Consider the following 23,960-nt stretch of genomic DNA (forward strand, 5'->3'; position numbering starts at 1 on the left):
GGTCTGGCATGGATCTCTGAGATGGATAGTTCTGGAGTGTAAAAGCAAAACAGAGGCAATAGTGGGGAAAATGCAGAGCAATAAGATATTAAAATTATGACCTATATATGCATCTATTTTGTTCTTTCCCTTCTATTTTCCTAGAAAATTTGCAGATTATGTAATATTTGCTAATCAAATTTCAAGTGAGATGCAATTGAATTTCAGTGAACAGAATTAAAACTTTTTCTCAAACTTGTTTGCAATGCATAATGTATAACAAAAAGGTCTTTCAAGATTTTTCAATCTCTCACCACTGTAAATCCATTATCAGATAGAGGTCAGCAGGTCGCCAATCATTGCTCTTTCGCCCTCTTTCGTGCCAGAAATCGTTCTCTAGCTGCTGCAACAGCATCCGCACCTCTTTTGTGATGGTCACTTTTTGGTTGATCAACTGATGGTTGTTTCTCTGAAGTGGTCTCTTGCACTGCGGTGTCTGGAACTGTATCTTCAGTTATTGGCTTTGAATCTCGGGAATCAAATATTTCTCGAAAACTTGATTCATCTCGAGTCCGATCGATCACAGCAGATGACTCCGGAGAAACTGAGTCAGGCAATGGGTTTACTCTGTTTAATACTTCTTTCTCTTTCTCTTTCTCAGGTTCCCTTAATTCAGGCTTTCTTGGCTTTGCTTCGTTTGCCCCAAATGCAACATTTTTACCGAGGTTGAAGTAAAAATCACTCAAGTCACTCTTCTTGGTAACCTTTAAACCGAGAAAATGGCAATCAACCAGATAAGTTAAAGCATCAGTAATCTAGGTGTCAAACTAATGAAATCACATCTAGACCCAAGAAAAAAGAATATCAGGGAAATAAATAATAAAGAATAACAAATACGCTATTTATGGCCAAACACACAAATATTATAATTCGTGTAGTCCACCTTCATTTTATTGCATTTAGCTAACTCTAATAACATGAGAACATTTATAATGCCATAAAATTTCTAACCAGTGGATGCAAATGAACAACATTTTTCACTATGCACTTCAAGTTGAAAAGATAATCTTGCCACCATGAATGCTAACCACATTTATGCTTGTTCTAAATTGAAAAACAAAAGAAGCCGAACATGCCTAAGAAAGTTTTGCTATTTACTCTTTAATGATCTGTTAATGTTTTTCCCTTTCAGTTCACTGTTTCAATAAAATATGCAAACATAAAAATGAAAACAATGATGCAAAATAAATAAACAATGACTACCTTCTCATAAATTTTTCATACTGGATGATGCCTTAAAATGGGATATGATGTTCCTAACCACATACACCCAAAAGCAAAACCTAAATGCAATTGTCCTACTCCTAGGAGAGAAAGCAATATGAATGAATAGGATGCTTGATTTTCATCAGAGGGTGGCATAATGACAATAAATGACACAGAGCCTAAACTTCCTCCGTCAAATCCTTTAAGTTATATAATTCACTTTCAAACAGTGCTTCAAAACTTGAACCAGTATTGACTTCTCAGAGGTAAAGAGGTGAAGATCCAAAAAAGTTCTATTGAATCTTTTTGAGTATAACAGTAAAGCTTAGGTGCGGGGAGGCTATTCCAATCCAAGGTCAAGGCATGCCATAGGCCTTAGAGAAAGCTAACAGCATGGATCACCACCAAATGAGACAGCTGATGAGATTTGAGCCCTGGTACTTACCAATATGCTAGTAAGTACTTAACCAACTGAACTAACCCACATTGGCAACAAACCAAGGTTTCCTTTTGTGGTGGGTTAGTAATCAATAATACATAGCTCATATGCATGCAAGCAAAGATGGGAAAATGCCACGGGACAGATTCACATGTCACAGATATGAAGCAATGAAAAGACTTGTTCAGATAAATTTGCATACTTCAAGCAGACAAAAACCCAAAACAATTTGTTCATGCAGGACACACAAACCAACATATTTAGAGCACCAATAGCATGCTAGACACCATAGGAACCAGTAACAATTCATTCAATCATAAGTTGTGTAACATAAAATCAAAATAAAAATCAAACCCATAAACAAAGAAGCAGCAAGTAAACATCAAACGAAGTTGCAGAAAAGGCTACACTTACATCCTCTTTCTCCTCTCGAAGTTGTCGTAAGCGCTCCTCCTCCATCCATTTTGCCTGCTCAGCAAGCTTTCTCTTGTAGGCACTGGTCACAAACTTATCCTTGTCTGCATAAAGGTGATCCTCTTTACTTCTCTCTTTCACAAGCTTCCTCTCGTATACTATCTCCTGCTCCCATTTTCGTTGCTCCGCTTTCTTCATTAAATTAAGAATATATTTTGGCTGCTCAAAACAGTTAAATTGATGATCAATTCTATGTTAGTCTTGAGCAATTAGTTAATAAATTTATGTCTTCTACATTGTATATACAGATTTAAGGGGGCAAACAAATAAATAAAGCGAATAATTAAGTTAATAGCAATTAAAAAATCATTCAAATGACAAAAAAACATCCTTAAATTTGTAGAAACATATACCTTTCGCTCTTCGTGATCTTGAGCACGGGGGCGAACAACCTCCTCTTTCATCGCATCGTAAACTCCATCGTAATCAAACACGGAAGGATCTTCTTCTAAAGCTTTCTTATGTTGCTCCTCTACCTTCGAAAGAGAATTTTTTTAAAATAAAAAAAGGAAGAAAATTTCAGTTATGTTTATAGAAAAAAAAAACTCCAAAGAAAGGGAAATAAGGAAATCAAAGTGAATCTTACCTCCTTGAGAGCTTTGTTCTTGCTAGCTTGCCGGGAAATCTCTTTCTCCACGTCATCATCGTCGTCTTCCTGGAAGCCTCGAGGAGGAGGGAGCGGCGGTCTTGTCACCGGCTTTTTCTGCTGGGACGGTGGAACCCTAAGCTGTAAACCGTACTTCTTCATTTTTTTTCTCAGAACCAATTTTTGATCCAATTCCTCATGCAATTTTTGATCCAAGCGTTAGCCAATCGTAAGGGCATTTCGGTCTTCTCGTAATAAAATAAGGTTTTAAAAACTCTTGGTAAAAATATCGGTTCAGCCCTTAAAAATTTTATTCAATTCAGCTGATGCCTGATAGTAATAAAAAAATAATTCTCGATTAATTATTAGCTCAATTGGTATAAATATTGTTAACAATATAAGAATACATGGATTCGAGTCCTCCTCCTATTTATGGGTTCATCTGAATGACATTCATTAAAAAAGTTTATTATTATACATCTACGTTGGGTTAAAATATGCTATAAATCCATATATTCTACTTCAACCAATCCAATTATATAAAAAAAACAATAACTATTTTTTTCATCCAACAATTAAGTTCATAATTATCATTCAATTCAATTCAATCATCTATCATATTCACACATACATTCATCATGTTTAAGATTCAAATTCATCATTTTATGGAATTATGCAATGTCAAATTTCGAGTTAGTGTAACACTCATTATCCAAGAAAACTTGAGCAATGAATATTCCATTTAGCATTGAACACTCTTTTACATTATCAAATGTTTATAATTTGGACTTTTATTAATGAATTCAAGGTCTTATTACACTTTTAAAAATACAATTAGACTAAAAATAAAGTTTAATTGCATATAAAATTTGTTTCAAGTCTCATTTAATTCAATTAAAAAAATTTAGTTGTAGCCCGTATGTCTCGAGACCATGACCATATTGTCTCTAGACATTATGTTGACACTATAGAAATTTGGCTTCAAAGTTGCTTTGTCTTGAAACAAATAGGCTTTTGCCTTAAGAAAAAAGTCATTTATGTCTTGAGACATGGCTCAGTTACTATAGATTTTTAGTTTCGAAGTTATTGTGTCTCAAGACATATTTCGCCTGTCTTGAGATATAGGATAGGGGACTTGAAATTTATGCTTTTAAACACTTCTAAACCATATCAAATTTGTTCATAATAAATCCAAACATGAACCAAAACTCATAAATTATATAATATCTTATATTCTCCATCTAAAACACAATTAACACAAGTATTAAAACATTTAGACACCCGCTTAGTTAATCTATTGTTTAACCTATGTACATGTCATTTACTTAAATCAAAATAGAGATTTCATACTTTTGTCCAACCCTTGAGATGTGAAGTGACTGATCCTTGAAAAATCTTCACTTCACGACTTTACCTATGCGTTGAAAATAACGTGGTAAGTTAGTGAAAACTTAATAAGTACAACATGAATTAAAGTTACCCACTCTATTAAAAAAATGTAAACCAAATACAAAAATATTATTCTAATTAAGTTTAGAATTTAATAGGATTATAATTTTATATTATAACTCAATATATTTCAATTCACCATCATTCCCTTCACTAATACATGAACTCGTTATGTTAACCATAAGTTTTTTTTTTTTTTGCCCTTAATATTTAACAAATGTCCAATGTAAACTTAATAAAATATGCAGGATATACGAAATTAATAGAGATGCACCGAAGTACAATAACAAAACATAGTAGCACAGAAGTGCAATATCAGAACAAAATGACACTGTAGTGCTTATTCAGAATAGAAAGTGCGCTAAATTTTTCCTAATGGCATGCCATCTTTATCCTACTAGTTCACATTTTACCTATATGGGCAAATATAACAAAATCGTCTTTACTATTACATTTCAAAACAAAATTTACATACTTTTAAATTATTTTCAATTTAATCTTCATCGAAAAAATTCAATAAACATTATAATAGTATTTCTTTGACATATAAAATATAACACTCTCGTAGCATTTCATATCCACCATCGTGGTATTGTTATATTTCACATATCATTTTCTGATTTTATAATTAATTCCATCGGTCTTGATAAATTTATTATTTGAGCATAACACAATAGTTAGTAATTAAAAACATGTAAATATTAATACATCTAATTAAACATAGTGATCAAAACTATTTAGGTTAAGTAAAGTTCTAGTTGTACTTACAACCAAAGCTTGAAACACTTCGTTCTTCTTCTTTTACTCCTTGGCTATCTCTTTTCCTTTGTCACCAACTTGTTGTTCACTTCTTTTCTCTTTCTTTTTTTTCATTTCCATATCAAAACATACAATATTTACTCATCAAAATTTATAATAATAAAAAAAGTTTCGCTTTTTAAACAAAACTAACATGAAATCCATGAAGAACTTATCATGCTTACCTTAACCCCTTATGATCAAAACCTAATTCTTATTCTCTCTCTCCTTTAAGACAATTATGGTTACACTTCTCATGAAACTAAGATAATTAGTAGGTTCCCTATTAATTTCACTAAAAATCATTAATGAAATTAGAGGAATTAAGCTTAAAAGGCTTGGAAATGGTGGAAAATGACTAAAATGTAAATAATTGAAAACTTTATTTCTTTATTTCTAAAGGGGACGACATAAAGGATGATGATAACCATTTTTTCTTTTCATCCTTTTATCATCTTAACCATCAAGTAAAGTAAAAACAATATAAAATAGATAATTCTAGAATATTCTAACCAATTAGAATTTTACACAATTTAGTCCTTAATCATTATTCATGCCATAATTATCTCATTTTAACATTGACCATTCATGACTCATGAGTCATACTCTCTTTTGTTAAAATTTCACCTCTGGTCCTTCCTCTTTTTTCCCTAAATTCAATTTAATCATTCCATCTTTTATTTTCTCACTTTTGCCCCAATACTTTTCACTCTCTTACAAGTTAGTCAATGCACCAGATTTATTTCTCAAAACATACGAGCCTCTTCAATTACCTTCATTATATATCTTTACCTACTACTAATAGTAATAATTTCTGTGTTATTACCATATCAGTTTCTAACATATCTACTCTCGATTTATCATTGTTCTCGACTCAGTGGGTATTAAGGATGTTACAGTTAGGACTTGAATCCAAACCCACTACTAATAGTAATAATTTTTATGTTATTACCATCTCAGTTTCTAACATATCTACTCTCGATTTATCATTGTTCTCGACTTAGTGGGTATTTGGGATGTTACAGTTAGGACTTGAATCCAAACTCGTTTGTCAAGTTTCAGTGTTATGTTTTGAGACAAAGAACTTCATGTCTCGAGAAAGGACTCATTTTTATTTTAAAAAATATTTGCTTCAATGATAGCATGTCTCAAGACAAGGTTTCTCATGTTTGAGATCAAGTCTCGAGACAAACCTCTCATGTTTTCTTTTTTTAGATTTGATGTTTGGATGTCTCGAGACAAGAGGCTTAAAACAATGAAAAAATGAATTTAGCTTTGATGTGCCTTTCTCTCGAGCCAAGGCCATTGTCTCAAGACATATGTCCAATTATCTCGAAGAAAAGTCATACGACATTGCGACAACACGAAAAAATTCTAATTCTTGCAAGATTGAAGCTATTTCAGATCTATTTGGGGCTCCATCCGACCTTTAGGTACCCTCACCATCTCAGTTAACTAATTATAAGTTGGCTCGTGACAGAAAAATGTGATAAATTCGACTACCACAGAAATATTATGAAGGAATTCTAGTGGTTTATGTTCTAAGTATTGCCGAGAGCATTGATTCAACCGATCTTTCATGTTATTATAAGGCAGCTTAAGCTTCCGATTCTAGCAAATGGCTCATTGCAATGGAAGAAGAGATGGAATCACTTCAAAAGAATGAGACTTAGAGGCTAGTTAAACCACCCATCGGTAAAAGAATCGTTGGATTCAAATGAATGTTTAAAAATAAGAAAGGTTCGGGTCCTAACGACATTAGGTACAAGGCAAGACTAGTTCCAAAGAGCTACAGTCAAGTGGAGAAAGTTGATTTATGTTTTCTCTCCCATTTTGAAACATACGTCCATTCAGACGCTTTTGGCCCTTGTTGCATCGAATAATTTTGAGTTAGAGCGATTAGATGTAAATACTACTTTCTGTCACAGTGAATTTGAGAAGGACATTTACATGTAACAATTGGAATGCTTCAAAGTTGAAGGTAAAAAAGATCATGTTTGTCTATTACAAAAATCTTTACACGGTTTGAAGTAGTCTCCTCGGCAGTGGTATAAAAAGTTTGACTCATTCATGTTAAGTATTGATTTTTCTCGAAATAAGTATGACAGTTGTGTTTATCTATAATGTCCCGATGATGACTCTTTTATATATTTGTTGCTTTATGTTGATGATATGTTAATTGCGGCTAAGAATCCATCTGAAATTGATCGTCTTAAAACCATGCTTAACTCTAAGTTCGAGATGAAGGATTTATGTGCATTAAAAAAAATTTAGGGGATGGAAATTTTGAGAGATAGACATTCCGGGAAATTATTTTTATCACAACAAAGGTACATCAAGAAGATCATTGAGCGATTTGAGATGCAATATGCAAAATCGATAAGTACTTTTTTAGTTGCACACTTTAAACTCTCAATTTCAAATTCATCACATAATGAAAAAGGTGAAAGGTACATGTCAAAAGTACCTTATTCAATCGTAGTTGAAAGTTTGATGTATGCAATGGGATGCACTCGTCCCGATATTTCACATGTAGTTAGTGTTGTTAGCCTATACATGGTCAATCCGGGTAAGTTACACTGGCATGCAGTTAAGTAGATTTTCAAATATTTACGAGGTACTTCTAACATGTGCTTAGAGTTTGGAAGAACTCAAAAGGGTTTAGTCGGATATATTGATTTTGATTATGCAGGAGACTTAGATCGAAGAAGGTCTCACACAGGTTACCTATTTACTTTTGAGAATTGTGCCATTAGTTGGAAAGTGACACTTCAAGCTACAATGGCTTTGTCGACTACTGAAGCAAAATAAATGGCAATTACAAAAGTAGTAAAATAAGCAATTTGGTTAAGGGGCTTGTTCAATGAAATGGTAAGTGAAAAAGGGGCAACTGTCGTATATTATAATAGTCAAAGTGCTATACATTTCACCAAAGATCAAATACATCACGAGAGAATGAAGCACATAGATATTCGTTATCATTTTGTTCAATAGGTGATCATTCAAAGGGATGTTTAGATTCTTAAAATTGGCACAAAATATAATCCAATTGACATGTTGACACAGAGCCATCTAGTTTTAAAGTTCGAGCATTGTTTGGACTTGGTAAGTATCCGATGAAGAATCAATTAAACTTGTAACAGGGATCGGCAAGGGAGTTGGTCCAAATACGAGTCAATGTGGAGATTTGTAGGATAATGCCTCTTATTTTGACCAAAGTTTATTTTGACTTTTCTTCTCCCAGTTAAACTCTGTTTTTAGTTTCCCGCTTAAACTCTGATTAACTTAGAGTTGTTGTAGTCATTTATCCTACGAATTTCAGCCTATAAATAGGCCTTAGTTACTCTAGGTTTTACATAACAAAAATGATTTAGATTGAGAGAATCTTGTTCTTTGTTTCGAAGGATTTTTCTTGTGGGGCTTATATATATTTTTTAATTCTCTCCATCTTTTGAACTCTCGTTTATTATAGTGAAATCTCTTTTTTTCCCGTGATTTTTTATCCTCTCTTGAGAAAATTTTCCATGTAAAATTTACGTGTTCCATCTTTTCGATTATTATTTTTATCACTTTGTGTGTTGTTTAATTGTGTTTATCCTATACAATATTTGGTTGTAGGCATGAGTACCTGGGTTATATCCTAAGCAACCCTTACCCGAATTATCCAAACATTTTATCACAATAAGTTCAAATGAATGTTTTTAAGAAAAAATCCACATCGCTAAATTCAACGTGATTTTATTGTTAGATGACTATCAATTGATTTTATTATTTAATTTCAAAATGACACACTAGTTAATTTAATAGAAGAATTTTCATGGTGACTAGATCTAAATTTTTAAATTTGAAAAGTAGAGGAACTAAATTTATGAAAGTAAAAGTAGATACTATATTCCAAATGTACAAAGTGCATAAAGATTTAGAGCATATTTTAACTTTCAAATATTTACACTATAATGTAATATAAATAAATAATTTGGATGAAACTGGTAAAAGTACCATGAAAACCCTTGAACTAGAAGTCGAATTGCATTTTCCCCCTTATACTAAAAACACTGGCAAGCTGGTTCTTGTACGTTAGATCAAAGAGCAAATTGATCCATCTATTATAAATTTCATCTATTTCTATTGTTAAAAACTAGTACATGTACGTTAACATGAGGTACATGTGGCACGCCACGTGTAATTATCTGGTTATTTTGTCAGCCATGCCAGTTTTCAATAGTACAAATGGATGCATTTTTTAGTATAAAAGACCAATTTTCTCTTTGATTTAACATACATTGACTAATTTACTTATTTTATAAGTAGAGAAGCAAAATTGCTATCTGACTCTTAGTACAAAGGCTTCTTTCATGGTACTTGTACCAATTAAAATGATACTATTATTGATAAATAAATGTCCTAATGATAACTTTAGCCATTAATGTTTATATCTTTTGTCAATTTGACCATTTTTTTGGAGCTAAAATTTTCCATTAACATTTTAAAAAGAATCGAATCATTTCTTTAACAGAAAATGCTGACTAAAATATTAATTTTTAACAATGTTGGCGTGGCAAATCGCCTAGCAGTCTAAGTGTACTTTATATTGATATGACACTATTTTTATATGACATATCAATAAATAATTTAAAAATATAAAATATTCAAAAATAAAAATATTCAAAAAATTATAAAAGTTAAAAAACATAAAATACCCATGGACTGCTATGCGTGCTATTGTGTTTAAAATTTAATTTTTACTCAAGATTTTCATTAAAAGAATAACAATTCAACTCTTTTGAAAGCTAAATAACAAATTTAGTTAAAAAAGAAGAAAAACTAAATTAACAAAAGGTATAAACTTCAATATCTAAATGTATCATTATGCATAAATAAATCAAACTAACGGTTAAAAGAAAATCATAAAACTTGCATCATTGGCAAACCAATGTCGTTTGCAAAGGATTTCTTCATTTATTTTAGGGTAAATTATATAAATTGAGACTAACTATAAAATTTATTATTTTAGTCATTTAAAAAATTATAATTTAGACATCTATTACGTGGTTCATTCATTCGATCACCTTGAAAATCGACAAAATATTTTTGACACATGGATTAATCATTAAATATCACATTATACAATTTATTATGTCATAAGTGTTGCCCAGGACAAAAATATAATTTACCTAATACTAATTATTAATCAAAATAAAAGAAAAAATCATAATTAAATAATAAAAAAACCCCATAAATCTGGGTTTGGATTCCGGCCAGCCCAGCCATGGCCACCGACCCACCTATAAACTGAAAGCCATTGATGAGTTTACGTGTCAAAAAATGCCATGTAACATTTTCATTAGAGTTTTTAATGGAAGTGACCAAAATGAATGAATTATGTAACATAATTGCTTAAATTATAAAAAAAACTTATTTTAAGTGCTTAAAATGAAAATTGTTGATAGTTGGGTGACTCTATGCATATGTGTATTTTATTCTTTATTTTATGCACATCAATATTGTGGCCCCCGGTCTTCCTCATCTCCGCCTCATCTCGTTTCTCCACTGCCTGCAACTGAGATTATCGAAACTATTTTGGTAACTCATCTCCTCTCCTCTCCTCTCCTCAAATCTTCAAAATTTAGGATTTCATTTTCTTTTGCCCTAATTTATTTATTGATGGGTTTATCTGGAAAACTCTAAAGTTCTTGCTCGTTGATTATTATTTTTATGTTATTATCGCTGGGGATTAAAGATTTTATTTTATTTTTTAAATTTAGAGGGATTCACTAGGTTTTAAAGCTAAGCGATGACCGTTGTATCTCCAAGTTCGGTTTCAATATTTTTCGGAATATGAATGATGAAGATGAATCTTTTTGTTTGCTTGAAAATGTTAGATTTGTTCTTAGCTATTCACCTGGTTTAAACAGCAAATGATTATATTAGTTATGTTACTCGGATTATTCATCAGTTTTCTAAAGAATCCATGATTCTCTCCTGTCTTTAGATTTTGTTTAATCTGTTCTAAATTGAAGTAGAATTTCGATGCTAAGTTCTAGCTTCTGAGTTTCAGAGTTATTTTGGGAAGTAAGCTTGTAGTGTTGCTACTGAAGAGGCTTCAGAGTTATACGTTCCTTAAGTTACCAGCTTTGTTCTGGGTCTCACTTACATGCCATTCCTTGTTAGGTTCCACGTTTCTTGTGAAGGAGAGCTGTGGTCGAGTTCTTTTAGATCTAGTTATGGGTGTATTAGAATGGGGGAATACATTAAAGGATCCTCAAAAAAGTTAATTGTAGCGTTGCTAGTTTAGAGTTATGAACTAAACTCTACGAATAGGTTAACAATGTCACCCCTATCCCTGTAGGGTATTTGGGAAGTATAAAAACTCTGCCAATAGTGTGGAAAAAAGATTTTTACTTGTGCTGTTTTAATGTAACACAAGGCATGGTGGCAACATGGTTGCTTTGCATGAATGCTCTAGGAGAAAAGCTATATCCAAATCCTTGCAGTTAGCTGATTTGCGTTCACATTCCATGGATGTCAGTCAACACCTTCACTGTATCTACACAAATTGGCCTCCTATCAAGGCCAATGCGACCAATATGCTTTTGTAAGAATCAATGGCTTCTTCTGTGATGTGAGCACTAAATTCTGATTTCATATGGTGTAAAAACCACCAAATTAGTGCATTAGCTTTGGTGTTATTAATTCCTTGATATACTTTGTCTTGGTTTTTACCCAAGTTTCAGTCATTCATTAAGTGATAAAGAAACCTCTTGTTATTCTAGTATCATTGCAAAGGTGTAGATATGAAGACATGCATTCATTCATCGTTTGAAATTGATAAAGAAATACGACACAACTAGGTTATATATCTCTTTTAGTAGATTACCAATTTACTATGAAGTTCTTCCGGGCTGATTTCTGTTGTAAGCTGGCCAGGTTATATTATCATGGGAAACAAGCCTGCGAAGCAAGAACGACGAGAAGAGGTTCTCTTGAAAATTGTGCCACCATTGGACCAAGCTTATGTTCGATGGCTTGCTCGAGATATAGAGAGGATTCACGGTTTTAGCCCGAGAAACCCTCGTGCAGTGAAACCCCCAGAGCACTACATTGAATACATGCAGTTGAATGGTTGGTTAGATGTAGACTTGGACGATCCAGATTTGGCCCATTTGTTCAAATAAGAAGGAATACTTTTTTGCTATAAAAAAGCTTATGAATTGAGCTTGGAATTGGAAGGTACGTTGAAAGAACTATGTTGCTGTTGTAAATGGAAACAACTTATGATTTCCAAGATGGACAAGATCTTGAATGAAAGTTCTTTCATCATTCATGTAGTGATGATTTTATGGTTTTGTTTTGTTTCTTGCTTTGATTCTTGAGGAGAAAATCCAATTTCTCTTTCTTTTCTTATGATTTAACAACTCGAGTTATTGAGTAACTTAATACTTAGTTCAAATTGTTTGAGTTTAAACACATTTCTTTAATTAATAGTGAAAATTTTCATTTAAGTTTTAGTTCAAGTATTTAGACTTTAGGTGAGTTAATGTGGGTTATATTTATAAATAACAACTAAGGTTTTGGTTGAATGACAAAATATTAATTTTAAAAATATAAAAGTTTAGGTTAAAATCTTATTATGTATCTATATGTTTTTCTCTATCAAAATAATACAATAATATTTTCGTCATTATTTAAATTGGTGTTATTGTTTATTTGACTCGTGATATAAATTTAATCAAATGATTTGAGTTAAAGCAGGATGCTTTTAATGCTTAACCTTAGCTTGATTAAAAATCATCACATGACTTGTTTATTTAAAAATATATTTTAAGGAGGCATGTTACATTATAAAATTTGTTTTAGAAATTAAAAAATTAATTATGATTTAAATGTTTGTAGATAAAAGAATTAAAAAAAGGCCAAATTCCAGCCCAATGTAAAAAATGGAAACCAAACAATGCCCTAATGAAGTGGCGCCTAATCGTGGGAAGTGACAGATAGGGTTTCCTGTCCCTGGTTGGTTGGTGAGAGTTTATGCGCGCCAAACAATCGCCACTTTATTGCTCTTAACAAAAGGCGCGAATCGCCGATTCGAACCTCTTTTATTTATTTATTTAAGGGACTTATTATATCTACGCATTTTTCCACCTAATCGCACGGCTCCAAAAGCTTCACCCTTTTTTCTTACTCTTTTTTTCCTCTGATAATGTTACTGTTAGAAAATTTCAGTGCAAAGAAATTAGATAAAAATGGAAAAAAAAATTATAAATGAAAATTTTGTCTTTTCTTAAATTGGCGGGAGTTCTAGAAAAACAACTTGACACACACACAAACATATATATATATATATATTGATTTTTTATATATCAAATTTATTATTTTCTTTATAATTTAAATTATTAAATAAAATTAATTATAAGGGCTTTCTTTTAAGTCTACATATCCGATCGAGAATTCCCTCCCTCCAGTTTTTCAGTATATATATATTTCTCGTATTCAGCTTACTTTCTCTCTCCCGCTTTTTTTCATTTTCCTTCTTCCCAAACAGTAGATCTAAAAAAAAACCCTTCCATTATCTTTACCTTCCCTCCCTATCTTTCCTTCAAACAAACCCCAAGAAAATCCAAACCATTTTCCTTTTTAATTTAGTAATTCCTTCAAAGAAACCCAAGAAAATCCAAATCTTTTTTTTTCTTTTAAATTTTAAATTTAATTGTAAGTTTTATGTGATGTCGGATTCTCAAACTCCGGAGCAGTTAAAACAACCCATGCAGCAACAGCAGCAGCAAAATCGGCAGCCACTAAAACGTCAGCTACCTTTCTCTACGAAGCCGCCGTTTATGGCTTCTGGAGGCGACTATCACCGCTTTGCTTCAACTGAGCCTCGCCGCGTCGCCGATCATGAAGCTGAAGCCATCGTCGTTAAGTCTCCCGTAAGTTCTTTTTCCCTCCTTCGGTTCAGGCCTGTTAATTGCAGATTTTTTTTTTTGTTGTTGTTGATCATGAGAATTAGTTCAGATCTGATTTGATTTTGACTTGGTGGTTGAATTTTATGAATTTTGGTTCTTTGTCGCTGCAGAAAAGATTGCTTTTGGACTTTATTTTGGTTTAGAGTTTGATAGTGGTTTTGTGTGGATTTTATAGTTGAGAATTTTGGCGGTTTTTGGTGAAATTTGTTTAGTATTGGGTTAATTATTGCCCTAATTTGGTATTTGGTTTGATTTGAATAAATAGGGTTTTATTAATCCAGAAAAGGAAGACAAAATCAGGAAATTTACTAAAGAATCCTAGAATAAGAACATGGCTAAAAAAAAGTGAACCTGAAAAACAAATCAAAAGAGCAAAACAGGCTATATTAAAAAGAAGAAGAGCAAAACAAGCTAGACACCAGCTTCTAATCTAAAGCTAGGGAAGGCAATGGAGCAGGGCGTGAGCATACATAGCCAAATCCACTACTACACCATAGCTGGCATGCTTTGCCACACCACCTGCCCTGTTTCATTGTAACCTTGAAAATCATTACCATTTCCATGTATATTGGATGCATTCCTTCCTTCCCATTATTTCTAATATTTTCAATCTTTCTAAAGTCAAGTAAAAATTTAAACATAAAACATGTGTTTTTGTATGACACATTTTTACATTATTGTCCTTTTAATAGTTTTATATATACAAGAGTAAACTTTCATCTAGTGGAGCGGGGTGGGGCAAGCAATTATCATAAACACTCTATACTCATTGACCATAGTAGAATTATGATTGATTATCTTCAGGCTTCTGCTTGGTCATGATGTTTGCCATAGTAGAATTAATCGCAACATGTGTCAAGCTGACTGTTCTAAATGTCTAATTTGTGCAGTATGTTATGCAACCCAGTTTAAGTAGAAGCTGGAGAAGACTTGCCCCTGGGCAAGTGGCAGCCCACTTTAACTTTTGATTATTTCATTTATGTGTCTTTTTTTATTAATGCATCTGCAATACTGATCAGGGTGATTTGTTTAAATAATAGAAATTTTGATTCAATATTAAGCTTTTAAAGTTTGACTTTGATAATTGTGCTTTATCTTATTTTAAGTTTACTAACATGTTTTGAGCAGCAGTTTTTTACAATTAGTGTTTCAAATGTTCGGGGGAGATGCTGACATTAAAGTTCTTGACATTTATGAGAAAAGTAATGCGGGTGCATGGCTGAAATGTCAATATTGATTGGAAGTATCAAGAAGAAGAATAACTTTCCACAACTGAACTTAAGGCAGGATGGGGATAAATCAATAATAGCAGAGTACTCCTATCATGATGAATGATTTTGATGGTTCTGGAAAATAAGCTCTTCTATCTAAACATATGGAGTAGAAACATTGTAAATATTGTGAACAGAAAAAGCTTATCTTTCGCATGCCACTTTTGCCACTCAAACCATGTACTTTGTTTGAGGTTGATTTTAGGAATAAAACCTCCTTGTTTGATGGTTACATCCTTGCAGGAAAGTTATAGGAGTATAGAGGCTTTTTTGGCTGTGGTTTGTAGGAAAGAAAAAAGTTCCAATTTATGAATGTCTTTGGACAGGATCCATAATAGGCAGGATGAAAATTATCCAAGTAGAGAAGTAAGCTGAACAAAGATGTCTGTCATTTTCATTGCAATCAAGTCCTTGCTAATTGCTTGTTCTGAACGGTTGATTGGTTATGAATGATGAATAGCTGGTATATAATTAGAAAACAAATAAACTACAATTCTTCTGGAGCACGCAATGATAATCACAATGCTGAAAGTCATTTCAAGTTATTTACGGGTAATAAGTATGTGGCCATTTAATAGATGGGCGGGGTTTTTTGGATGTTTTCTGGAGGTAATTCAGTAACATTTGTGATTTCCACTTGAGGTTGCAAGATAAATAGTTGTCAATGATACCAATTTTGGGGTGCTAAGTCTTGTTAAGTGAATTTTTCTGCATTGGTTTTGTAGGAAAGCTTTATAAGAAAAAAAATAGGCTTTAGTATTTCTTAGTGGTGTGATAGCTTTTGATGCATGCATTTAGGTCTTTTACTTGTTTTGCTTCTTGACATCAGAAAGCAGTTTGTAAACATCTATCCATTAAAAGTAAGACCTGCTTAGTCATTATTTCCTTAAATGCATTCTGCTGCGGATTTTGTGTGGTCATATTGTACTGTCTCATAACATGCTGATGGTAAGAAAAACCTATCCAAATTCAGGGATGGTGCTTCTCTGTTTAGTTGAAGTTTGGCAGACCTATTGAAGCTGTTTTTTCTTGATGGGATCTGCAAAGATGGATCATGCTACAAGATTGATTCAGTGAGAGTACTCTTTGTTTACAGACAAAAGATCATGGTTGAAGCGAGTTATATGAGTCACTTACCTCTAACACTTTGATCTTGCTTACTTTCTAGAATTATTACTTATAATAACCTTATAAAAGGGATGAGCGCTTTGATCATGCTTACTTTCAAGAGTTATTACTTAATAACTTTACGAAGGGATGAACATTTCAATCTTGCTTGCTTTCAAGAATTATTATGTCGTATCCTTATAAAGGGATGAACTTTTGCTTGTTCTCTTGTACACTGTTTGTCACTGTATTTGCAAGGAGTGTTTTACTTGAATAATTTGTCTAATATTTAATCAAAACACTGAGAATAATGGTAAGTTCAGGCATGGTGGAATTATTGTTGCTACATGCATCATATATTTAATTATATGTTTACCAATATTTAATTTAGTGCCTCTCAAGTGTCTGTTGATTTCTTTTTATAATTTTCAATAATGGCTGCTAATATGCTGAAAAGAGTTATAAGTGTGCATACTTGGATTAATTTCATGAAGTGAAACCATCATATGTTGCTTGGAAATTTTTTTTCACATAAAGAATAATCTGGAGAGACATAGTCCTCAATTGGCTAAGCTACATGTTAAAGACTTTGAGGCTTCTTTAGTTTTAAGAATCAAGATCACCCATTTGTTGTCTGAATGGTAAAAACTTTATGTAGAAAGCTACAAGAAATAAAAAGGTCTTGAGAAATTTTTGATGAAAGCGTGAGCTTCACCAATGTCTTTGAGATTTTGTTGACAGTCAAAACCATTCTTTAGACTTGACCACGGTTGGAAATTCCAGTTAAATTTTGAAGGAAACTTGGATAGAAAAAAGATAGGATGTTTTAAGCTAATTAAATGAGTGCCTTTTTGAGGATGTTTGATGGAGATTGTCTTTAAGAAAGTATAGATCAACAAGATTCGATGGAAAAAAATGTCAAATAAATTATTTATCCTTTTGTTGATAAATTGAAAAGACAACAAAGGTTGTGCAATTAGTTTTCATCCTTGGTGCTCCTTGAGAGGCACTGATTTTTGTTTCTAGTTGGTGATTGTGCCCTTGCAGTTTGGATGATTGCTATAGGTTCAGTTGTTGCTGCTGTTTTTGTTATGAACAAATTAGTCATCATGGCATTAGGTAGAATTTAGGTGGTTGCTGTTTCACATGAAAATGCTGTGATTTTGTAACCCATTGATCTTAACTTATCAATTGGATAAAGAAAAGGCCTACTCTGCTTGGTTAAAAGACACTCTTTTTCTCTTGTTCACTTTTCCTCTCTTTTATGGAGAAATCCTTTTAATCTTCTAATTTGATAACATCAATCATAGGAAGAAAAAATAAGTCAGCAAGTGCAAATGCCCCGGATATCTTTGTAGGTGCATGGTTCAGCTTCTTGTAAATACATATTGTCTATATTTTCCACCCAACTTTATAATCCAATATGATACTTTTTCTTGAATGGAGCCTCCAGCTTCTTTCCTCTTGGTTCATTTTGTGCCTCGAATTATAATTGTCCCATGATTCTAATTGCTATTTGAAAAAAAATATTGTGTATCAGTTAAAGAGGAAGAGTGACGTAGCAGATCGAGAAGTTGAATCTAGTGAGTGGGCGCTGCCTCCAGGATGTACTGAATTGGTTAGCAGTCCCCTCCAGACACCTGTATCAGGAAAAGGAGGAAAGGCTCAGAAAACATCAAGGCTAACGAAAAACAGTAAATCTGGTCCTCAAACTCCTGCTTCAAATCTCGGTGAGTAGTATTACTTGCAGGGTATACAGCTAAGATAATGTCTGTGGTTCTTCTTTGTACCTTTTCAATAACCAGTTGTTGTAGATCCACAAGCTTTACTTGCAAAACCCTTGTATTTTTGGCTAGTTCTACTGGATTTAAAGGAATAAAAGTTTATATGGATAATGAGAACTTTTCAAATTTTGCAGGTTCCCCTGGCAATAATCTCACCCCCGCAGGTCCATGTCGCTATGATAGCTCCTTAGGTAGTTTTCTATCTTTTTGTCTCTTATGTATTCTGTTTGGTGTTTTATTCCAAATGATGCTAAAAGAAGTTAATTGGCTAAATTGTTGTTGCCAATGTTTCACACTGCTTAAGAAATTGAGTGAGTGAATGGTAAGACTGACTCAATGTTCTTTAAATTCAATTCAGGGCTTTTGACAAAGAAGTTCATCAATTTGATTAAACAAGCTGAAGATGGTATTCTTGATCTAAATAAGGCTGCTGATACTCTGGAGGTAACTGTTTCATTATTTGTTCAAACAATCAGGTCTTACAGTTCCATTTCTTGATGGTTTTCTGTTCCTACAGGTGCAAAAGAGGAGGATATATGACATAACCAATGTTCTTGAAGGAATTGGTCTCATTGAAAAGAAACTCAAGAACAGAATTCAGTGGAAGTATGACCTATATCTCATTTTCTCTGAACTTTGTTGGCTCGGATCTCTTTCCCAGTTAAGAAAACACTCAATTTTTTAATTATTACAGGGGGCTTGATGTCTCAAGGCCAGGGGAGGTCGACGATAATGTTGCTACTTTACAGGTATTATTCATGAAAATGCAGACAATTTGTTACTTGACATGCAGATTCTTAGATGATTTAGGTTTCAGCTGTATGGTTTGTTATATTTTCTATGCTTTTACTTAAATTAGTTCAATCTTTAGCGTCTTTCTTCTCTGGAGTCATGCACATGAACTAGTTCTCTTTTACTGCTCTTTGGTTGCTTCGTTGCTCCTTTTATCTAATGACACATGTCTTCTATTTGTCTCAAATTATCAAAGTGCTTTTTGGTTGAAAAGATAATATCAATCGTTTGAAATCAATACACTATGTAACTGTAGGTCCATTAATGCCTCAACCTGCTGGACTAGGCTTCTTGGAATGTTGTTTCCAGCTTTTATTTCAAACACTGACTTCTGTCAAAAGCCATGACTTCTTTATCGCCATTTCTCATTAGCAGTTTTCTACCTTTCTGTTTGTTTTTCTTGGCCTCTAAATTTAGCTTGACAGTTAGCACTAGCCTGTTATTTGAATGGGTCTAGTGCAAATGATAAAGCTTTTGTTGGTTGTCTTCAGTGAATACTTGTTCACTATCAAACACTTTTCTGTTTATCATCATCTAAGTTTATAATGGGAACTTCTTCATGGCAACCCTTATTTCAGGCAGAGGTTGAGAATCTTTCTATTGAGGAGCGCAGATTAGATGAAAAAATAAGGTTAAGCTGCTATGGTCTCTGCTGTTGTATCTCTGTTAATTGATTTTGTTCTCTGGATTGTTGCTGAGGTTTCTATATTGTACAGAGAAATGCAAGAAAGATTGAGGGACCTCAGTGAAGATGAAAACAATCAAAAGTAAATCTTTATTTACCCACTCAAGATATTATTACTTTTCACAACTTTAGTTGAGCAACTTAACACATTTCACCTTTTCCCATCTCAGGTGGCTTTTTGTGACTGAGGACGATATCAAGAGCTTACCCTGTTTCCAGGTTTGCTAATCGATAAAGTATTATACTATATGTTTGAGCTGCTAGTTTGTAGGGTCACCTGGCATTGTAATGCTAGGGGACGCATTCTACTTTCAGCTGTTAACTATATGTTCTATTGCCTTGTTTAGAATGAAACACTGATAGCTATAAAAGCTCCACATGGAACCACTTTGGAAGTCCCAGATCCCGATGAGGTATTCTCAAAGGCTTTTTCTTTTCTGACCAAGAACTCTCAAAGGCTTGAAGAATCAACTTTTATTTTATTTTATGTTTTTATGTTCCTTCGTATTTGTAACTGTCTTTTTATAGCAGGCTGTTGACTACTCACAAAGGAGATATAGGATTGTCCTCAGAAGTTCAATGGGTCCTATAGATGTCTACCTTGTCAGGTACTGCTGATTCTTGCTGGTTAAAACTTGGTATCCTTGCATGTAATTTTAATTTTTTTATTATGGCATGGCAAAACCTTGTGCTAAGGACACATGTCTATCTGTTATTCAAAGTGGTCAACTTCCTGGTGATTCCTGTCTCTCTGATATTTTAGTCAATTTGAGGAGAAATTTGAAGAGATACAAGGTGGAGATCCGCCTCCAAATTTTCCATCAACTTCAGGCTTGAATGAGAACTCAGCAACGGCGATGGTAACAGAAGAGAGCAGAGGGAAGGAGATTGAAATGCAGGGCCATGATGCTAATAGAATGTGCTCAGATCTTAGTGCTTCACAGGACTTTGTGAGTGGGATCATGAAGATAGTTCCCTCAGAGGTTGATGTAAGTTCAACTCTTTTACCATATCAATAGTGCTGCTCTGAGAAAATAAAAAGCTTTCAGACGACAAACATTTTGTCTGTGAATATTAAATGTACGAGTGTGTTGATTGTTCAAGAGGTTTTTGCTTTCGGGTATCATATTCCTGCATTTCTTTGAGGAATAACCATTTCAAAATACTCGCATGTGTTCTAATTCTTATGCCTTTTTAGTAAATCAATAATTACTACTTATTTTCTGATTTCTTTTGCAGAGTGATGCTGATTATTGGCTTTTATCGGATCCTGGTGTTAGCATCACTGATATGTGGCGGACTGAACGTATCCTCTATTGAGATGTGCTTAAATTAATGTTTATTTTATCTTGCTTAATATTTTGCATTCCATGACTCTTTTGACTATAGCTGGGGTTGATTGGAATGAGTTTGATACACTTCATGAGGACTTTGGCATGGCTACTGTTAGCGCGCCAGGTCCCCAAACGCCTCCTCCATCAAATGCAACTGAAGTGCCTTCTAATTCCACCGGAAGGTAAAAAGGCATATTTGCATGTGTGAAACTGAAGATTACTTGGCCTGTTCTTTTTTGTTTAGAACATTTTTCATTCTTTGCAGGCTGCCTTAAAGGTTGGCTACCAGATGTTTCCTCGGAAGTTCTGAGGAACTAAAGAATAGGAAGTTGGTAGCTCAATCAATGTACAGTAAGTAATACCAATGATCCAAAGTGATCTTGTAGCATATAAGGTCATATTTTCATCCGAGTTAATCGCTGTATATTACCATCTCATTTGCTTTCATTGCATCAACTAGAACGTGTTATTAGATTGACTGGCATAGGGTCATATAGACATCATGTGATGGCAAACAAATGATCTGATGTACCTTGTTTTTTACTGTATTGAGAAATTCTTTTTGATGAAATAAAGATGCTTGTGACTTGCATGCCATGTTCAGTGTACGGCATGGCAGTTTTCAGAAGTTTTGGAGCTACAAGAAAAACTGTAATCTCTATGGGAAACACAAAAAATGTACTTGGAAACTAGATATTAAACAGGGCATTGAATATACAAGTAGCCGCAGATTTTGCTCGTCTTTTTTAACCTTCTTCCCTATCTAACTAGCAACAACGGGAGTGAGAGCCACAGTTGGAGGAAACCTCATAGGAGATGCAGCTTTGTGTGCAGCATGTGCCAATGCAAAGGTCCCCACTTTCCCTCCGGTCACATCGGTTGAGATTCCCACCTGGAAATTGAAAGGCCATCTAATGGTTAGTCCCCAAAACCCTTCATCAAAAGTTATGAACTCAAGGGAAATCTGTGACCCATGTGTATATTGGGTTTTCTTTATTGGTCTCTTTTGGTTTTTACCTTTTGAAGCAAAGCTTGAACATCAATGCCTGCACTAATTAGTGCATAACAAAGGGAGGAGATCAAAGAAAGAGTAATAGAGGTTGCCAGGTAGGCTCCTCCATATTTGGCAAGCAGCTCCTTGGACTTCTATTTCTTCTTCCTTGAACCTGAATATCTTGGGATGTTTAACAAAAAAGTAAATGGAATCATAGGCGCAGAGTTAGCTTCTCATCATTTCCAAAGGGTCAAAAGTAGTAGAGAAACTCACGAACCGCATGCATTGCAAAATACCAAATGCTTCCTTTCAATTCCTTAGTCCATAAACTTCCAAAGCAACCATTAACCAGGCCATGCTACCAATGTAAAGGCTTAAAGAAGAATCATAAACTAATTAAGGAAAGAGAATTAAGTACGTTCCATAGCCCAGCTTCAAGACCATACTTTGTAACATCGAAGGGGTTTCAATTTCTAGTGTATTTTAATTGATAGCTTTGATTGTGAAGGTTTTAAACCTAGGTTTGATGGAAGTTTGAGTGGAAGCAAAGCAGGAAAGCTTTTGGGTATTGAAGAAAGAAGTAGAATTGCTGACCATAAATTCTCTCTCCATCCAAACAAAAAAGTTGTGTTACTTTTAGGACTTTTAATTTTTTTTAATATTTAAAGTAGTAAGGAGATGCAAGAGACAAAAAAAAAATTAATTAATTAAACTTTTTGGATTAATTTTATAAAAAAAAAGCCTCAATATGATACGAAGTTACGTGTCTCTACCTCCATTCTTTATTTCCTTATTTCTTTAATGTGTGGGTAGTGGAAAAACAATCATAAGGGTTAATAGATGATAACCCTTATCATAAATCTCTTAAATTTGAAAAACTAAGTAGATGAACACATGCAATTATTAGAATTACAATTCTCTCAATCCATAATTTTAATTAAACTTAAAGTTAATATTTGATACATTGATAATATATTTATTTTATTCCACAAGTAATTTAAGAAAATTATGCCTTTCTTTTAAATATATATATTTTTAATATTTTACTATAATTTGTTAAAACTGATCTTGCTTGTGAAATATAAAATTTCAGTAACAAGTACATCAAATAGTTTCCTTTAAATTCATTTAAAATTTTAATTTAGCTATAATCATTTGCTATCCGAATAGTATTGAGTATACATCTATTATAACAAGAGAAATTATTTGGTACATTGTCAATGAAAATTTTAGACTTTACAAGCAAGTTGAGGGTTTCACAAATATAATATAAGTGTAATAAAAAAGTTAATTATATAAATAAATGTGACTCTTATTTGAATCTTTAAATATTTAAGTTTATTTTGACTTCTCTTTTGACTTTTGTACTATATTTATATTATCACTTTGGCACCCGTACAAGTTTTTATGAGTTTGGATTCTATCTTGTTGTTTTGTACATTTTATCACATCATCCATGTTTTCTGTTAAAAAATTATCCTATACAATCAAACATTGTCATGTGTAAAAGAAAAAAACACAATTTTTAAATGTGAATTGGGGTAACAGGTATATAAAATGATAACACAAGTGTGAATATGATAAAAAAATCAAAATTTTTTTGAATTCAGGAGTTCTTTTAAATTTTAATAAAATTAATAAATATATTTAATTATATTGTAATAAAAATAATAGACATCAACAAATAATAAACTTTATATCAGTTTACAAATCCTGGTAATTTTAACATTAAAAAGAATAAACTTTATATTAGTTGGAATTAATTTATATGTTATTTAGTGAAGCTGTTACAAATTTTATTTGTGCTTAAAATATACAATTATAAAGCTAAAACAATTTGTGTAAATTCTGTAAAATTATTTTGATTCAAGTCTAGTTGTTTAATATTTTAGAGAAAGAGGCATGAGTGATGAGTCCAACAACAAATACTAGTAAATTAATATGAGAAGAATAAACAAGATACATATCGATATTATTATAAAGACCTACAACCACTATCTACTTAAGTAATGTCGGGCCACATGATTAATTACGCTTTT

At 32.9% G+C, this 23,960-nt stretch overlaps 3 protein-coding genes and 1 long non-coding RNA gene across 6 annotated transcripts; 2 read left to right on the plus strand and 2 right to left on the minus strand.

The window, feature by feature from the left end:
• Positions 1 to 201: 201 nt before the first annotated feature.
• Positions 202 to 2,964, minus strand: LOC105792930 (uncharacterized). The gene is made up of 4 exons (XM_012621795.2): positions 2,745 to 2,964; positions 2,512 to 2,634; positions 2,099 to 2,317; positions 202 to 743 (listed from the first exon to the last, which is right to left on the minus strand). The coding sequence occupies exons 1-4, from the start codon at positions 2,904 to 2,906 to the stop codon at positions 336 to 338; spliced, it is 912 nt and encodes a 303-aa protein (XP_012477249.1). The 5' UTR covers positions 2,907 to 2,964; the 3' UTR covers positions 202 to 335.
• A 7,478-nt stretch (positions 2,965 to 10,442) lies between these two features.
• On the plus strand, positions 10,443 to 12,337 carry LOC105792914 (uncharacterized). 3 transcript variants are annotated; one of them, XM_012621775.2, is made up of 3 exons: positions 10,557 to 10,574; positions 11,419 to 11,586; positions 11,919 to 12,337. In XM_012621775.2, exons 2-3 carry the CDS (start codon positions 11,514 to 11,516, stop codon positions 12,164 to 12,166), a joined length of 321 nt encoding a protein of 106 aa, XP_012477229.1. In that variant the 5' UTR covers positions 10,557 to 10,574; positions 11,419 to 11,513; the 3' UTR covers positions 12,167 to 12,337. The 3 variants fall into 3 exon arrangements, with proteins under 3 accessions (XP_012477237.1, XP_012477222.2, XP_012477229.1); XM_012621783.2 differs by lacking the exon at positions 11,419 to 11,586 and having other exon boundaries at positions 10,443 to 10,574; XM_012621768.2 differs by lacking the exon at positions 11,419 to 11,586 and having other exon boundaries at positions 10,483 to 10,574; positions 11,911 to 12,337.
• A 1,121-nt stretch (positions 12,338 to 13,458) lies between these two features.
• LOC105792883 (transcription factor E2FB) lies at positions 13,459 to 21,555 on the plus strand. The gene is made up of 15 exons (XM_012621721.2): positions 13,459 to 13,918; positions 17,873 to 18,062; positions 18,251 to 18,307; positions 18,475 to 18,560; positions 18,634 to 18,722; positions 18,811 to 18,865; positions 19,487 to 19,539; positions 19,625 to 19,675; positions 19,764 to 19,812; positions 19,941 to 20,006; positions 20,125 to 20,201; positions 20,357 to 20,582; positions 20,833 to 20,899; positions 20,983 to 21,109; positions 21,193 to 21,555. The coding sequence occupies exons 1-15, from the start codon at positions 13,715 to 13,717 to the stop codon at positions 21,200 to 21,202; spliced, it is 1,407 nt and encodes a 468-aa protein (XP_012477175.1). The 5' UTR covers positions 13,459 to 13,714; the 3' UTR covers positions 21,203 to 21,555.
• Positions 21,556 to 21,606: 51 nt separating this feature from the next.
• Positions 21,607 to 22,746, minus strand: LOC105762043 (uncharacterized). Its single transcript, XR_008197902.1, has 2 exons — positions 21,945 to 22,746; positions 21,607 to 21,819 (listed from the first exon to the last, which is right to left on the minus strand). It is a non-coding gene; the product is annotated as an uncharacterized LOC105762043 (long non-coding RNA).
• Positions 22,747 to 23,960: the final 1,214 nt, after the last annotated feature.

Source organism: Gossypium raimondii, chromosome 7, assembly GCF_025698545.1.
Source record: "Gossypium raimondii isolate GPD5lz chromosome 7, ASM2569854v1, whole genome shotgun sequence".
Taxonomy (NCBI): Eukaryota; Viridiplantae; Streptophyta; class Magnoliopsida; order Malvales; family Malvaceae; genus Gossypium; species Gossypium raimondii.

What these genes read in the sequence shown, in the direction of transcription:
- LOC105792930 (XM_012621795.2), bottom strand. Translation starts at nt 2,906, where the DNA reads ATGAAGAAGTACGGTTTACAGCTTAGGGTTCCACCGTCCCAGCAGAAA. An exon ending in AGAACAAAGCTCTCAAGGAG is followed by an intron (nt 2,635 to 2,744) that starts GTAAGATTCACT and finishes TCTCTTTCGAAG; the next exon opens with GTAGAGGAGCAACATAAGAA. An exon ending in TTCGAGAGGAGAAAGAGGAT is followed by an intron (nt 744 to 2,098) that starts GTAAGTGTAGCC and finishes CTCGGTTTAAAG; the next exon opens with GTTACCAAGAAGAGTGACTT.
- LOC105792914 (XM_012621768.2), top strand. Translation starts at nt 10,483, where the DNA reads ATGCACATCAATATTGTGGCCCCCGGTCTTCCTCATCTCCGCCTCATC. An exon ending in AGATTATCGAAACTATTTTG is followed by an intron (nt 10,575 to 11,910) that starts GTAACTCATCTC and finishes TTCTGTTGTAAG; the next exon opens with CTGGCCAGGTTATATTATCA.
- LOC105792883 (XM_012621721.2), top strand. Translation starts at nt 13,715, where the DNA reads ATGTCGGATTCTCAAACTCCGGAGCAGTTAAAACAACCCATGCAGCAA. An exon ending in CCATCGTCGTTAAGTCTCCC is followed by an intron (nt 13,919 to 17,872) that starts GTAAGTTCTTTT and finishes ATTGTGTATCAG; the next exon opens with TTAAAGAGGAAGAGTGACGT. An exon ending in TAGTTCCCTCAGAGGTTGAT is followed by an intron (nt 20,583 to 20,832) that starts GTAAGTTCAACT and finishes TTTCTTTTGCAG; the next exon opens with AGTGATGCTGATTATTGGCT.